The sequence below is a fragment of the Rhinopithecus bieti genome, unplaced genomic scaffold (genome assembly GCF_001698545.2).
Source record: "Rhinopithecus bieti isolate Rb0 unplaced genomic scaffold, ASM169854v2 scaffold_7884, whole genome shotgun sequence".
NCBI classification, from domain to species: Eukaryota; Metazoa; Chordata; class Mammalia; order Primates; family Cercopithecidae; genus Rhinopithecus; species Rhinopithecus bieti.
Genome location: NW_016806331.1, coordinates 2,838,717 through 2,854,895, shown reverse-complemented (window position 1 = coordinate 2,854,895; position 16,179 = coordinate 2,838,717). Strand labels below are relative to the sequence as shown.

The 16,179-nt window shown below is 39.8% G+C and overlaps 1 protein-coding gene across 2 annotated transcripts in view; it reads right to left on the bottom strand.

The window, feature by feature from the left end:
• Positions 1-513: 513 nt before the first annotated feature.
• Positions 514-16,179, bottom strand: part of MRPS35 (mitochondrial ribosomal protein S35) — a 44,243-nt gene continuing 28,577 nt past the window's right edge. For both annotated transcript variants that reach the window (XM_017875595.1, XM_017875596.1), the window contains one exon: positions 514-1,629. In XM_017875595.1, the coding sequence (XP_017731084.1) occupies positions 1,360-1,629 (270 nt within the window). In that variant the 3' untranslated portion in view covers positions 514-1,359. The remainder of the gene's footprint in view (positions 1,630-16,179) is intronic.

Here is a 16,179-nt window from a genome sequence, read left to right as displayed (position 1 = left end):
TATTACACAGGATAAACCACCCTAAGCTACCACTCCTTTACTGTTCCCAAATGATCATCTCTTCTCAGCTTCTACTGTTTTCAAAATGTTTCCTTCTTCAATCCTGTTAGGAATCTGAGTTTTTCTTAACTCCATATGAGTCTCTAAATGTACTGGTATGTTTCTTGAAATATGCTCTAAACATGATCTAAAATATTGGTTTTACCTATACTGTTTTTCATCCACTACTTACCAATTTGGCTCAGTCTAGCCCCTTTTGAGTTCATTCATAAGTCAGGCCTAGGATTAAAGTAACTAGTATAAGGGTGCCCCAGCAGGGCACGACATGCCTCTTTCTCCCCCTTTTGTACTCAAGGCCATATTGTCCTTCATAACCTACAGACTCCTGGCCTCACTCACACCAGACCGTACCTTCATTTCACACAAATGGTTTAGGAAATTGTTGTGAAATTCCCTTTTGGCTTTCATTTATACTCTCTAATTCTTCTAGGCAAAGTAAGTCTATTAGGCAAATAAACTCAGTAATTCCTTTATTCTGATTTTAAATTAATCACAACCATCGAAGTGGTAAGAAACAGCTGACAGGTGTACTCAGAAATACTGAATTGACAGCTACACTGAATGCAGGGTTTCCCAGGGTAGTTCTTATTTTGTCACTTACTCCATTACATTCAAGGTCCCTATGCTTCATCTTTTTCCTGAGCTGTGGCAGCTCTAACTGGGGCACCCAGGGGGATACATACCAGGTAATCTCCACTTCTACTTTTCTGGTAGCTTGGCCCTGACAAAATGAGCCCCACAATCTAGAAAGTAGGATGCTAAACAAAGTTGAGTCAACATATCTTTTTAGGCAATATCAGGTTAGAGAATACTCCTGAGGACCTGTTTCTAACCAGAACTGACAAACGTGAAAAATGCATCAGCTAGACAGCAGTCATGTGAACAAAGCCTGGAACTGCAAGTCAAGGAAATGGGTTCTGGGCCTACCTTCCGAGGTAACCAAAACCATTATTCAAAAGCAACTACTGAATGCCAGCTTGTGGGGAAAGAAATGGGGAAGGTGGCAAAATCACAATTAAAAGCATGTATATACATGAATACAAAAGCTATTATGTACAAATAAAATTAAAACACTTTAGACCAAAAAGAAATCAGAGATCTCTTAGTCTATTGCCCCAGTGTAAAAATAAAAAAACTCTGGAGTAATCATTGCCATTAAGCATTAGTATGAGGGAAATAATTTTAACTCTGAGGAAAAACAATGATTTTTTTTTTACATTTTCAACTTTGTATCAAATTAGATACTGATTACATATATTATAAAATTAATAAATCAAGCAGGCTTTTCTACTCCATAATTCATGTCACATTTAATAGTCTCTTCACAGATTCTTTGTACTGAGAAAGCGAATTTGCATTTTCCTCCTCATTTTTAAGACTAACAACAGACTTTTTGTACTCTTCAACTTCTTTAGTACCAAGGAGCTCTTCTTTATTTATTTCCATATTTTTCTCAGCAGCTTTCATCTGGAGAAGCGTTTCCAGGATATTTCTTTCTGATGAACTGTTTTCCCATATATACTCTTCCATGTCTGCTTCAGTCTTACTTTTTTCCCATTCTTCAGTTTTCTGAAACAAAACAAACAAAAAATGAGTTCTGAATTCTGAGAAATATCAAAAGTTTGTTTCTTTCTTTTTCTTTTTTTTTCCTTTTTAAGGGAAGAGAAGTTTGCAAAATGTGGAGAGGCCCTGGCCAATGCCTTGTCTGTGCACTTTGGCCCCTTAACCAGCACTGCTGGCCACCTGCACCTGCGCTTGAGGGCTGCACACTCTGTCACGTGAACACTGGTCTGTCAAGCTCTGTTACCACTCGCTACTCTATCCACATAATTACAATCTGTCTGCCTTACAAACTGTACTTACAAAGATACGCTGTTTTCCAGCAGATATAGAAAATAACTTTTTGCAGCTATTCTCTAAACCCTAAAACAAACATTTCACTTTTTTTTTTTTTTTTTTTTTGAGATGGGTCTCACTCTGTCACCCAGGCTGGAGTGCAGTGGCATAATCACAGCTCACAGCAGCCTCAACCTCGCAGTCTCAGGTGCTTCTCCCACCTCAGGCTCCTGAGTAGCTGGGACTACAGGTGCCCACCACCATGCCCTGCTAATTTTTGTATTTTTTGTAGAGATGGGGCTTTGCCATGTTGCCCAGGGTGGTCTCGAACTCCTGGGCTCAAGTGATTATTCTGCCATGGCCTCTTAAAGTCCTGGGATTGCAGGGGCGAGCCACTGCCCCTGGCCCAACATTTGGCATGTCTGAGTTGTAATCTTCAGCTTCTTTAGTACCAAGGAGATCATTATTAAAAATGAGAGCTGAGAGGAGACTGTATTTATCTCTGTGATATACTTGCGGGATGATGAGGAAGACTATTATAATACAATTAAGAATATGATATACATAATACATGGTTTTTAGTCATAATGACTTCATATATCCTGGAATTTTCTCCCCGCCCCCAACCAAGACAGAGTCTCGCTCTCTTGCCCAGGCTGGAGTACAGTGGGGCGATCTTGGCTCACTGCAACTTCCGCCTCCCGGGTTCAAGCAATTCTCCTGCCTCAGCCTCCTGAGTAGCTGGAATTACAGGCACCCGCCACCACACCCATCTGATTTTTGTATTTTTAGTAGAGATGGAGTTTCACCATGTTTTCCAGGCTGGTCCCAAACTCCCGACTTCAAATGATCCGCCTACTTTGGCTTCCTGAAGTGTAGGGATTACAGGCGTGAGCCACCGTGTCCAGCCTATCCTGGATTTTTATTTTGTTATTATCTTTCTGTTCCCATAATGTGAACAATGTTTTATTACTACTTGTTTTTCCTTACAAAAATTATTACCATGCTATTCTAGGGAACACTGGTAGGCTTTACAGTAATATAGCATAATTCAGATTTATAATTTAAATGGAGATGTAACAGTCTGTGAAAATCAAGCAACACAGCTACTAAGTAATATACCCTGTTCAAAGAAGTGCTGAATACTAGTCACATTTCTTCCAAATTAACACATAACAATATTCTGAGCCACAGGCTGCTATGGAATCATCTACTATTCTGAATAACAACTTTTAAAGGTGGCAAAATATTAAAAGATGAGTATATTTGTGAGGCTGTCAGAAATACTATTCTACCTCTGGAAAATCCCCTTCAAAGAGATCCCAGCTTGAGTAGACAGCTCCAAGGCTCTGCAGAGCTGAGTGGGCACCAAGAAGCAGGTAAGGTTTCCACCTGTGCCACCCTCCCACCCCCATCCCCACTACAAGTGCCTATGAAAAGAAAAGAAAGCACTGGGGATGTGTTCCTCCAAGGGTAAAAAGGAGCCCCACCGATCACAAACAGGCCACTGGGGACAACACAGAGTCGGCAAACCCTGCTCAGATCACCGAGGCGAAAGGAAGGGACTTAGGAGAAGAAATTCTCCTTTGAATCCTTCAAACTGGGTACCGTTCCTTCAAGGGAAACCAGTAAGATGCAGGATGTCTTCCCTGGCCCCCAAATTCCTAAGCCACGTGGGGTATATTTGCACTTACAATTCCTGCATGTTTGCCCTACCTCCCTGTAACAAATTTATGGCTGTGGACAGCGTCTCAGCGTATGTTCTAGAAATATCCAGTTGAGAACCAACTCTGTGTCCTTTTTAAAAGAAAATCTGGTCAGGAGGTTTTAGGCTTGGCAGGGAAGGCATAATGTGAAACAACTTCTTTTTATTTATTATTATTTTTTAGGCTAGTCGAGTAGTGAGAACGGGGTAAGAGCAGAACAAGGAATTCAACCTGTAACTGACTGTGAACAATCAACTGAGATAACTACCTTCAGACCAGCCTGAAACAACTTGTTATGCCTCTTTCCCACAACTCTGCTGCAAATAATTTCTAACAAACTCTGAATTTGTCCATTAAAAAAAATTGGCAAAATTATCCTACTTCACCTAATTTTACTGTAATACTTGAGAAAGGAATAAATGTCAACCCCTTAAAAAATAAATGTCCTAAATTAAATACATTATTGGTTCTATCTATTCTTAGAAATGTTTTAGATGTTTCAAGACAATGTCATAGTTTTTTCACAATTCAAACTTACACGGTAAAATATACTTAATCTAACAAACCGACAAATACATTTTATAAAGCGTTAAGTAAAACAGTCACTCCATCTCATTCCTGACTCAACTGCCTGACTGCTAGAAGACAGGCAATTAAGAGACTTAACTATTTAGTATTTTTAAGTTTCACACGTTTTATCTGAATTTTCTTAATGGCTTCAAAATAGATGCTTACGCAGAGGAATTAAAGTAAATCCACTAATAATTCCCACATTTCATGTCTCTTCCCCTTACATTTGGTATATATAATTATACACTGGTTTGCCAAGATGTATTATAGGTGTGCCAAGATATTGATTCCCTCAGCCCTTGTAGCCAGGTGAGCCTCGAATACTGGCAGCAGAAGGAAGCGCGCTCCTCCTTCATTCATCTCAGGTGTGATCAAAGCTTACCTACCGCCAACCTCAACTCCTGTGCTCAAAGGACACTCCTGCCTCAGCCTCCTGATTAGCTGCACTATGATTACAGGTGCACGCCACCATGCCCAGCTAATTTAAAATTTTTTTTTTTTTTTCTGTAGAGACAGGGTCTTGCTATGTTGCCTAAGGCTGGTCTTAAACTCCTGGCCTAGAGCAATCCTCCTGCCCCAGCCTCTCAAGGTGCTGGGATTACAGGGTGGAAGCCACCGCACCTGGCCAGTAAATAATTTTCTAAGTGTGTAATCACATGAACAGGTACATGGAGGCAGGCCAAGGTGGATATCCAGGCCTGCATGACAGCGAGTCTGGCATGCAGGTGCACACCCCCACTTGTTATATAACCTGTTTGTGTAAGTTCATCGTTGGTTCTGAGCCACTGTTGTCTGTAAAAGGTATAATTGCCCTGCTACCGTTGTACAGGCGCTCTTGGGGCTCAGCTTGGCTCAACATGGCTCTTGTGTAGGCACTGGTGCCCACAGAAAGAGAGAGCCAAAGCTGTCCGTCTGGACAGGAGGGAGCCAGGACACAGCTCAGCTTGCTCATGCCCAGATAAAGGGTTAAGCTGCTGACCCTGAAGGCAGGGGAGAGCCTTCCGCGAAGCTGCAGGCATGGCGGTCGCCGGAGCCACACAGCCGGAGCAAACTGCTGAGTTAAAGGTGGATGGATAGTGTAAGAAAAGCTGTTCATAAGAGAGCTAGTGTAAGAAAGCTGTTAATTTGAGCTGCTGCTGAATAAAACTATCTTTCACCTGCCTACAGCCCCCCAAGTGTTCTTTCTGCTTATCCACCCACACCCCTCGGACTTCAGCATGGGCTGGACCTGGACCCCGGGATCCGACAAAAAGGATAGGAAACCCTGCACTATGGAATAATGTATATTTAGAGAAGAAAATCACTATGGTTTAAAGTCACTAGTAAGGAAAACAAACTACATTCTGTAAAAAGGCCTGGCTTCTTATCCTGTACTGAAAACAATGCAGTGTGTCTCAGTTGCAAACTAAACAAAACCAAATTTACCTTTTCCTTTATCTCTCTCTCTCTCTCTCTCTCTCTCTCACTCTTGTAGCAGGGACTATAGGCGCCCACTACCACACCTGGCTAATTTTTGTATTTTTAGTAGAGATTGGGTTTCACCATGTTGGCCAGGCTGGTCTTGAATTCCTGACCTCAGGTGATCCACCAGCCTTGGCCTCCCAAAGTGCTGGGATTACAGGCATGAGCCATGGTGCCTGGCCTTCTTTTTTCTTTTTTGAGACAGGGTCTCCCTCTGTCACTTAGGCTGGAGCGCAGTGGCGCTATCTTGGCTTACTGCAGCCTCAACTTCCTGAGCTAATGCGATCCCCTTGCCTCAGCCTCCAGAGTAGCTGGGACTACCAAAGAGTACCACCACGCCCTGCTAATGTTTGCATTTTTTTTTTATAGAGATGTGGTTTTGTCATGTTGCCCAGGCTGTTCTCAAATTCCCGGGCTCAAGTGATCCACCTGCCTCGGCCTCCCAAAATGTTAGGATTACAGGTGTGAGCCACTGTGCCCAGCCAAATTCACATTTTCTACATGGTCTAGCTTTAGGATCCAAACTCTACACAGCTGAATAAAAATTCCAAGATAATGATAGTAACAATCCCAACAAACTGAATATTTAATTATATATCAGGTATCTTAAATGCTTACGTATACTATTACATATAATTCTTGTTAAGATGTACTGGGATAAATTTTAAGAATTACATAGGTAAGAAAACTGAGTATTATGGAAGTTAAACAGAGGTCCACAATCTATTGGGGGATTTCAGATTTCAGAAATTTTTGTACTTTAGAAAGTGAATTATGGTGCGTATAGCATATATTTTTTAACACCTTTACAGGAGGGTCTATAGCAGCATTACCTAATCTAACACATAATTTTTAATGCAACATATATGAATATTTACACTAAATGGAATGAACAAAAAATATAAATAGCCTCTCATCTATTCAGGTCACATGTTTGTCACCAAATAAGTTACGGAAAGACTAACAATTTCTAAAGCTTTTTGGGTTTCTAAATTACAGATGCAGGGCTGAGGCAGCTAAGTTTTTTTTGCTCAAGGTCACCCAGGAAGTTAGTATAAGATGGTATTTACTGTGAGCTTTGGTATCTCCCAGACCTCAGTTTAAATCCTAACTTTCATCATTTATTATTGTAATAGGTGAGTTCCTTGAACTTGTATCTCTGTAAGAACTGACTTCACAAGGCTGTTCTGAAGATTAAAAGAGGTAAGGAATATCTATATACTTAGAGGATCTGGCTCATAGTAAACATTACATAAATGTTGTTGTTAATAATATAACTTGAAAGAGGAGTGAGTTTCAAACCCACATTTCCCTACCTCTTGAGCCTGGGAGGCAGATGTTGCTGTGAGCCAAGATCACACCACTGCACTCCAGCCCGGGTGACTGGGCCAGACCTTGTCACACACACAAAGTTTATTTTATTGAAGTGTAGTTATTTTATACTATATACTAATTTTAAAATATATACTAATTTTAAAGCACAAACAGCATATTCAAATTACTGGGGGCAATTAACAATACCACTTTAAGCTGAAATTGATCACCACTTAGGCAAATAATTCAATTAATTTGTCAACTCCTATTTTAATGCTTTGACCATTAAATATTTACAATTTCACCATTTAATTTATAAGTATGTATAACACAAACACACACACACACACACCCCTTTTCCTTTCCTTCCCGCCTGCAATGAGAGAATCTGCCCTGACCCCAACCCCTGAAGAAGCAACTTTCCATTCCATGTGATCCTGTTCTCTTTTCCAGTTGGCTCGATTATTCATTTACTCATTCATTCAATAAATATTTCTTGCACAACTACTCTACCAGGCATAGTGTTCTCTGGGAACGTTCAGTCTAACGAGAGACCTGAAGTTGACGGTGAGCCAGTCAGATGAATACTGTGATCCCAGTAGAGGAGAAGCATCCACAAAGGCCTTGAAGCCGGTTAACACAATCAAGGAAATGAATGAAGGCCAATGAGAAGGAAGTGGCATGGGCTGAGGCTGAAAAGCTGTTGGAACACTCACTCCATGCCAGGCACTATTCTAAGTGCCTTACAGATATTAACTCATTTAATTCTCACAGTAAACCTAGGAGTGAGTTAGTACTATTATCATCTGTTTTACAGATCAGGAAGCTGAAGCCCAGAGCAACTGAATAATTTGCCCAAAACCACACTGCTTGTTAGTGTTAGAACAACATGTTCTAAGGAACCTCCAGGCATGATAAAAGAAGTAACAAAAAAATATAGTAACATAACTGGAACCTATCATCTTTTTTTTTCCTTGTATGAATTTAATACAAAGAAAAACATAATAGCTAATTCATGCAAGGGTCAGTGTATTCTGCTGTAACAGAAGGCAAAGAAATATCTGCTCTACTGAATACATAAGCCTGTCACCTCCTACCTTCTTATTTACAACTCTCTTTGCCTAGGACATGAATCATAGTAATATTCCACTTCTCATGATTACAAGTAAGGCCTTGTGCTGTATGAGAGAAAACAGTTTAACCATTTTTTAAAATCCCAGGCAATTTGAAAATCATAAAAAATACGAGGAGGCAAATATTCATAAAAAGTGAAAAAAGAATGACTGTCAATTCTTTCAGCTACCAAAGCTAAATTTTTAACTACGTCAAGGAATTCAATTAAGTTTTAAAAAACATTTACTGAATGCAAATTTGCATCCTGGCACCCTGATCAACTCCTCAGACACTGTACTAGATGCTGAAAATATAAAGATGAATGAATATACACTCCTTATCCTCTGTGATCTCACAATCTAATGGGGTAAGCAGACACGTGTACAGGCAATTACCAGAAAAGTAATACAAGGAATGCTAGCTAGAGCAGGGAAAAGGGATGGGCAGGAAACAGAGAGGTTACATTTGACATGTATTAAAAGATTCCTATGAATTTGCAAGGCTGATCAATTTGAAAAAAGAATTATAAGCAAAGAGAATAACATATGCAAAGTTATGAAAGAACATATTATGTTCATTATGGCTAAGGTATAGGCTATATAATGTATATTTCCTGGGTGCTGGTAATGAGGTGGCAAATTGCTGTGAATGGCATGCTAAGGAATTCAGACATTATCCTAAGTAATGGGAAACCACTGAAGGATTTTGTAAAGGAATATGGTGCAAGAGATTTGTTTTTTTGAACAATTACTCGAACAGTAATATAGAAGGTGGATGAGACAAGGAAATCAATTAGAAGCCTATTATAGTTTTCAGGTAAATGATGATGAAAACTTATACTAGAGTGTAGCGGTAGGGATAAAAAGGGGGAAACGATTTTAACCGATATTTAAAAGCGAAACTGAAAGACTTGGTAACTTATTTGGTATCAGAAGAGAGGGAAGAAGACTGTAACTCTCAAATGTATGACTTCAGCCACTGGGTGGGGAAGAAGAATGTGAGCAGAAAGGTCTTTTAAGTATATAATAAAATGAAGTCCTGCCTGAAGGCAAAGAGTTATGAGATTGTCACCTTCTGTGTAGCACCATCCTACTCAGGGATCTAGAACACTGCTTATTGTCTATCACATCAAGTCTAAATTCCTATTTATGTACAACAGAAAAATCCCTCCATTTTCTTGCCTGCTCATTCTAATTACCACCCTTTACCCTCAAGCTCTAATATGAGATATAGGTTGAGTATCCCTTATCCAAAATGCTTAGGATCAGAAGTGTTTCAGATTTCGATTTTTTAAAGGATTTTAGAATCTGCATTATACTGACTGGTTGAGCATTCCTAATCTGAAAATCTGAAATGTGAAATGCTCTTCTGAGCATCATGTCGGTGCTCAAAAAGTTGCAGATTTTGGAGCATTTCAGATACCAGATTTTCAGATTAGGGATACTCAAACTTACACATACAAAAACTGTCTTAAAAAAGACAAGCCAACTTAATCAGTTTCCTTATTTACAACATGCAAAGACTGGAGAAATTATTCACAATCCGGGCTCAGCACCAGAATCACCTGTGGAGCTTTTAAAACTGTATAAAAACCTGGGTCTTACAGCTAGAGATTCTGATTCTGCAGGGCCCAAGCAGCTGTAGTTATAAAAGCTTCTCAGGTGGCACTGACACAACCCCCAGCTGAAAACAGGTTATGGAGATAGATGAATTTTCAGTTAGTTGTTCATTTTGAAAGGAGACTAAACTAGCAGTTAAAGTCAGATTTGATTTCATCTCTTATTTCATAACATTTTGAAAGTCAAAGTTAAATAAAACTAAATAATATGATACCATGGAAAGAATATGATACGTTGAAGCTGCAGTTCAGGTCTGAGTTCCTCCGCTGAAAAGCTCTGTAACCTTGGGCAAAGTACCTGACCTTTCCTCTAAATCTTAATTTCTCAGTGTATAAAATGAAAAGGCTATATAATAAGATAAGCTGTTTGATTCCTGACCTTCAAAGTTAGCCCTAATTTAAAATGGATGGCTGCACTAAATGCTTTGTGTTTTTAAAGAAAAAAAAAAAAAGACAAAGTATTTTGAAGCACTTTTAAAAGACGGAACATGCTGGGCATGGTGACACGCCTATAGTCCTACTCGGGAGGCCAAGGCGGGAAGATCACTTGAGCCTGGGAGGCAGAGGCTGCAGTGAGCCGGGATCACGCCACTGCACTCCAGTCTGGGCGACAGAGTGAGACCCCACCTCACTGTGTGTTGTCGGGGAGAGATGGAACAACTACTTCAAACCCCTTTCTGGTGTCCTTTTTATGTTAATACAAAGTGATCACTGAAGCAGCACAGAGTTAAAAAAAAAAAAAAAAAAAAAAAAAAAGCCAGAGACAGAGACCCAGTTAACTCTCACAGCAACATCACAGGTCCACTTTTTAGAACAAAGGCCAGATGCATTTGTCTGAAATCAAGTAAAACTGTGGCATGTAGTTATTCTTTACCATTACTGGCCAACCACTAATGCTCGGACTCACGGGAATTCAACGCATGTGTGTAGTTAGTTGTTTAACAAACACTGTAACATTAGTAAGTTTATGCATAAAGTGTTAAATAAAAACATACGCTTCATGTTAAAGAGATGCATCTTGCCAGGAAGAGCCAGTTTTTTTTTAGAATATAGATTCTATTAACATTGTTGACTGTAAATTTCATCATGAACTGAACTCACAGAAGCAAGTATTTGTGGAGAACTTACAAAGTAATGTAAAATTCGAATACCTTTTAAAAACTTTCTAATTGTTTTTTGTATTTTTAGTAGAGATGAGGTTTTGCTGTGTTGGCCAGGCTGGTCTCGAACTCCAGGCCTCAAGTGATCTGCCTGCCTCGGCCTCCCAAACTGCTAAGATTACAGGCGTGAGCCAGCACGCCCAGCCTCAATAGTTGCTATGAAACATTTAGTATTCTTACCTAGCACTGACCTTGATAGTTTGGAGTACAAAGTACAATAGGTCAGATCCCTGCTAATGAGGCCCTAAAGTTAGAAAAAGAAAACACACATGGAACAATCTGTGACTAAGACAACTAACTGCAGTCAGGTGTTCCAGTGACCAGCATAGAAAATAAAACACAGTAATTTGCTATCTATACAAAGCAGAAGTCAGACAAAAACTACCAGCCTCAAAGCAGGTTGAGGTCTTGAAAGATATATAAGAAATGAATAAGTAGAGAAGAATTAAACATGAAATGGTAAATTATACAACCTGTGCTACAGACCAAATGTTTGTGTCCCCCCCACCAAATTCAGATATTGGAATTCCAATCCTCAATATGACAGAGACAGGAGAGAAGTTCCTTCCTCTCTCTCTGTTCTCCACCAAGTGAGGACACAGTAAGACGATAGCCATATGCAAACCAGGAGGAGGGCCCTTACCTTAATCCAACCATCCTGGCACCCTGATCAACTCCTCAGCCTCTAGAACTGTGAGGAATAAATTTCTGTCGTTTAAGCCATTCAATCTATGGTAATTTGTTATGATAGCTCAAACTAAGACAACCTTAACACTTTTGTGATATTTATTATTATACCTCCTTGCTCCCACTAGAGTGTTCTTCAATTGGAGACAATGGTTTTCCCACGATTTATTAACCTTCATATCCAAAGCAAATAGACAATTAATAAACATTTGCCGTATTTATTTATTTATTTATTTATTTTGAGGCGGAGTTTCACTCTTGTTGCCCAGGCTGGAGTGCAGTGGTGCCATCTCGGCTCACTGCAACCTCCGCCTCCTGGGTTCAAGCCATTCTCCTGCCTCAGCCTCGCAAGTAGCTGGGATTACAGGTGCCCACCACCACACCCAGCTAATTTTTGTATTTTAGTAGAGACAGGGTTTCACCATGTTGGCCAGGTTGGTCTCAAACTTCTGACCTCAGGTGATCCACCTGCCTCAGCCTCCCAAAGTGCTAGGATTATAGGCGTGAGCCACCGTGCCCAGCCAACATTTGCTGGGCAACATTTTTAACGAACGTGCACTTGACATTTGACACAGGATGGTTTACTGTTTCATGAACAGTGAAACAGTCAGAGGGGGCCAGATGTGGTGGCTCACGCTTGTAATTCCAGCACTTTGGGAGGCAGAGGCAGGAGGATCACCTGAGCCCAGGAGTTCGAGAACAGTGTGGTGAACAGAGCGAGACTTCATCTCTACAAAAAATAAAAAAATTAGCTCTGCATGGTGACACTTGCCTGTGGTCCCAGCTACTTGGGAGGCTGAGGTGGGAGGATCGTTTGAGCTTGGGAGGTAGAGGCTGCATGCAGTGAGCTATGATGGTGCTACTGCACTCCAGCCTGGGTGATAAAGCAAAACTCAGTCTCCAAAGAGAAAATAAACTTCTAAAATTGTCTAGTAAAACACACACACACAAGCCCCCAAAATAAAATAAAACAAAAATAGTGAGAAGTACTTTTTCAAATGACTAGTAAAATACTGTATCAGCTCAATGTTGCCCTCTGGTTACAAATCTACATTTTGCAAATAAGCACTATGACGAGCTTCACAGCCTGTCTCTTACTGCCAGCCTCACCTCCTTTCTTGGCCCTGTTAGTTCTATACCCTGGCTACACCAAACTTCTGCCTGCTCTTTAAACCCACAAGGCTTAGAAAGTTCTTCACCCACTCTGTGCTGCGTACTTCTATTCATCTTCTAAAACCCATCATCATTCCTGTGATGTTTTCAGGGAGAGTTAACCCTTGTCTGTGGCTCTCACAGCACTGTGATCCTACTTCCATTAAACTCAACAGATTATATTATAACCAACGGTTTCCCTCCAGAAATCAAGGTACCTAAGGCAGGGGGTCATTCATTTTGATAGTGGCACCTAGCAACATATCTTGTACACAAGAACTAAATAGTTGTTGAATGCAAAAAGAGAACAACAACGTAGCAAACATTGCTCAAGCATTCTCAAGTGGAAATGCAGGTGTGTAGGCATACACAATCAAAATGAACTCATACATCCGACAGATTAAGTGGTGATTATGGCTCTGCAAAAGTATTCATTTTTATCAGAAATATCTGTAATAATGTCCCCTTTAAAATGAACTCTTAGAAAGTATAAAATTCTCCAACTTAGACTTTTTTAATTTTTATTTTTAGAGGTGGGGGATCTTGCTATTTGCCCAAGCTGGACTCGAATTCCTGGGTTCAACAGATCCTCCTGCCCCAGCCTCCAGAGAAACTGGGACTACAGGAGTGCAACACTGCTTGGCTAAATTAGAAATATTTGTTACATGACTTTTCAGAACCATTTTATTACAAAGCTAGACACAGTTCTGGCAATAAGACTATCATGAAATCCAAATAGTACAGCTGAAGTTTTAAAATGTAAAAAAGCAACCATTAGTAATTCAATATAATCATCCATGAATCTCTGAAATTTGATTTCAGATCTCTAACTTTTCTAAAGCAAGTGTTTTTTTCTCTTCCCCAGTATTTGTGCTTATCTTTTGTGTAAGTCACTTTGCAAAATGATTCAATCATTTCTTAACCCAGTCATTTACGGAAGGTTTCAATTTTAAAAAAATCACTAAAAGTTAAAATGAAGGAAGTTGTGTTATCATCAATTATGTCGAATTGTGAGTAGGATACACATCCTGAAGAGTATAGATCTGACTTTACTTGTACAAACTCTGCCAAATTAAATGTAAACTATACATATTAATAGAAATTTAGAAACCATGAATTTAAAATTCTAAGAAAAAAATTTCCTTTATTATTAATATTAACAATATTTACAGACGCTTATGGTGAGTCCACTATTTGTTAGACACTTTATGCAAATTCTCCCTGATCCATCCAAAAATCCTTAGGAAAAAAACTGAACCTCAGAGATTAAATAGTCAGAGGCTGACTATTACACAGGTACTAAGTAATGGCCCTAGAATTCAAATCTGGCTCCAAAGGTTAAAAATGTATTCCAATGCTAACAATATGTAATACTAAAATAGGAAACCAAATCTCTACAACTCTCCTTACTTCTTAATTTATTTTTAAATTATTATTATTATTATTATTTGAGACAGAGTCTCACTCTGTCACCCAGACTGAGTGCAGTGGTACGATCTTGGCTCACTGCAACCTCCGACTCCCGGGTTCAAGCGATTATTGTGCCTCAGTCTCCCGAGTAGCTGGGACTAGAGGCACCCACCACCACACCAGGCTAATTTTTTGTATTTTTAGTAGAGACGGGGTTTCATCATGTTGCCCAGGCTGGTATCGAACTCCTGAGCTCGGGCAATCCGCCTGCCTCGGCCTCCCAAAGTGCTCCCAGCCTCCTTGCTTCTTTAAACTGCTGAAGGATAAATGAATGGTCCAGTGAATATGCGACTCTTTTCTAACCTTCCCAGCACTGAAATAATTATTCTTTGAGGCATTACTAAGCCTTTATGCCTGAAGCTTACGCTTTGTGATGTCTGTTTACTGAAGTCTACTTTGACACTTCTATAGTAAACTGTTTTGAATAGTATATAACAGTAATATCCTTCTACCAGAGTCTAGATGATCACTTCTCCAGAGGGATTTCAGTACTACGAGCTACATAAAAACACCAGCTACTTTCCCCTCAATGCTACTTAGAGGTAACCTCTAGGGGAAGGTTAAAAAGCCAAGGGAAGGCAGGGCACAGTGGCTCATGCCTATAATCCCAACACTTTGGGAGGCCACAGTGAATGGATTGTCTGAGCCTAGGAGTTCAAGACCAACCTGGGCAACACAGTGAAATCCTGTCTCTACAAAAAAAAAAATGCAAAAATTAACTGGGCATGGTGGTGTGCACCTTTAGTCCCAACTATTCAGGAGGCTGAGGTGGGAGGGCCACTTGAACCCAGGAGGCCAAGGCTGCAGTGAGCCATGATTGTACCACTGCACTCCAGCGTGGGCAACAAAGCAAGTCCCTGTCTCAAAGAAAAAAAAGAAAAAGCCGAGGGAAGCATATATTTGGATATTAAATGCTCAGATGCTAGCCTATAAAAAATCAAGCAATGGATTAAAAAGAGGCTCTCTATTTGATTAAATAACAGGTGATAACATGAATTTCAAGTATGAATTCCATGTTGGTGAGAGAAAATGAATTTCAATTAAATAAAAATTCTTTTCTAGCAGGTCTGCAAAATTTCACAGCTCATCTGTATTCAAAATCTTCTTCACTGATGGTACTTGTTTAGAAAGGACCAAGAAACAATGTTAATATAGAATTCTTCAAGTATGCTTGTTTGGACAGTTGGATGTGGCTACTTATTCTGGCATCAAAGTAATTAGCATTAAAGATCAAAGGCTTCTGTGTGAATCCAGAAGGCAACCCTGTTTGGATTCTAAGTCACGGAACCACAGAAAGAATCCCATAAATCAGCTTCCACTGAATTTATGCCTATCATTTCCTTCCGGGCAAATTCATTTTATAAGATACTGGCAAAATAAGAGAGTCAAAACGGGTCGTATTTATTGTTCGTTATTAACTCTTTAAGCAGTAACAGCCATAAAAATATACCTATTTCAGCCCTGTTGCTGGTTCAAAAGGAAACTTAATTATCTTAAGCCAACGGCGTTTCTAAAATCAATTGTTAGGAAAGAGAGATTAACTGCTATTCTGATATTGCTCCTAAAGCCAGAACTAGAAAATCCAGATAAATTATGATAATGGAAATAATTGTAAAGAAGAGAAGAGCTTACCAGCTACTTTTTGTATTTACTAATCTCCCAACTAAGTTTTTTTTCTGTCACTTTCCATTCATCCTCTTGTGTTAAAACTCTTTTACCATAACATGAAGGAAGAGCTGGGAGCAGTTTAGAGAACAGCTGCATGTACTCACAGAATCACAGTAACTCGGGCTGAAAGGAGGTTCCAAAGGCCATGGAATTTAACTACCTATTCAAGGAGCATACATTTTTTGCCTGTCTTCACTAAGTGGCCAATGGACAGAATGTCTTTTACCTATTGAAGTAGCTCATTGCATCTTATGGTAGCTCTCTTAGAAAGTTCCCCTTTGGGAGGGCTGGGCATGGTGGCTCACACCTGTAATCCCAGCACTTTGGGAGGCCGAGGTGGGTGGATCACCTGAGGTCAGGAGTT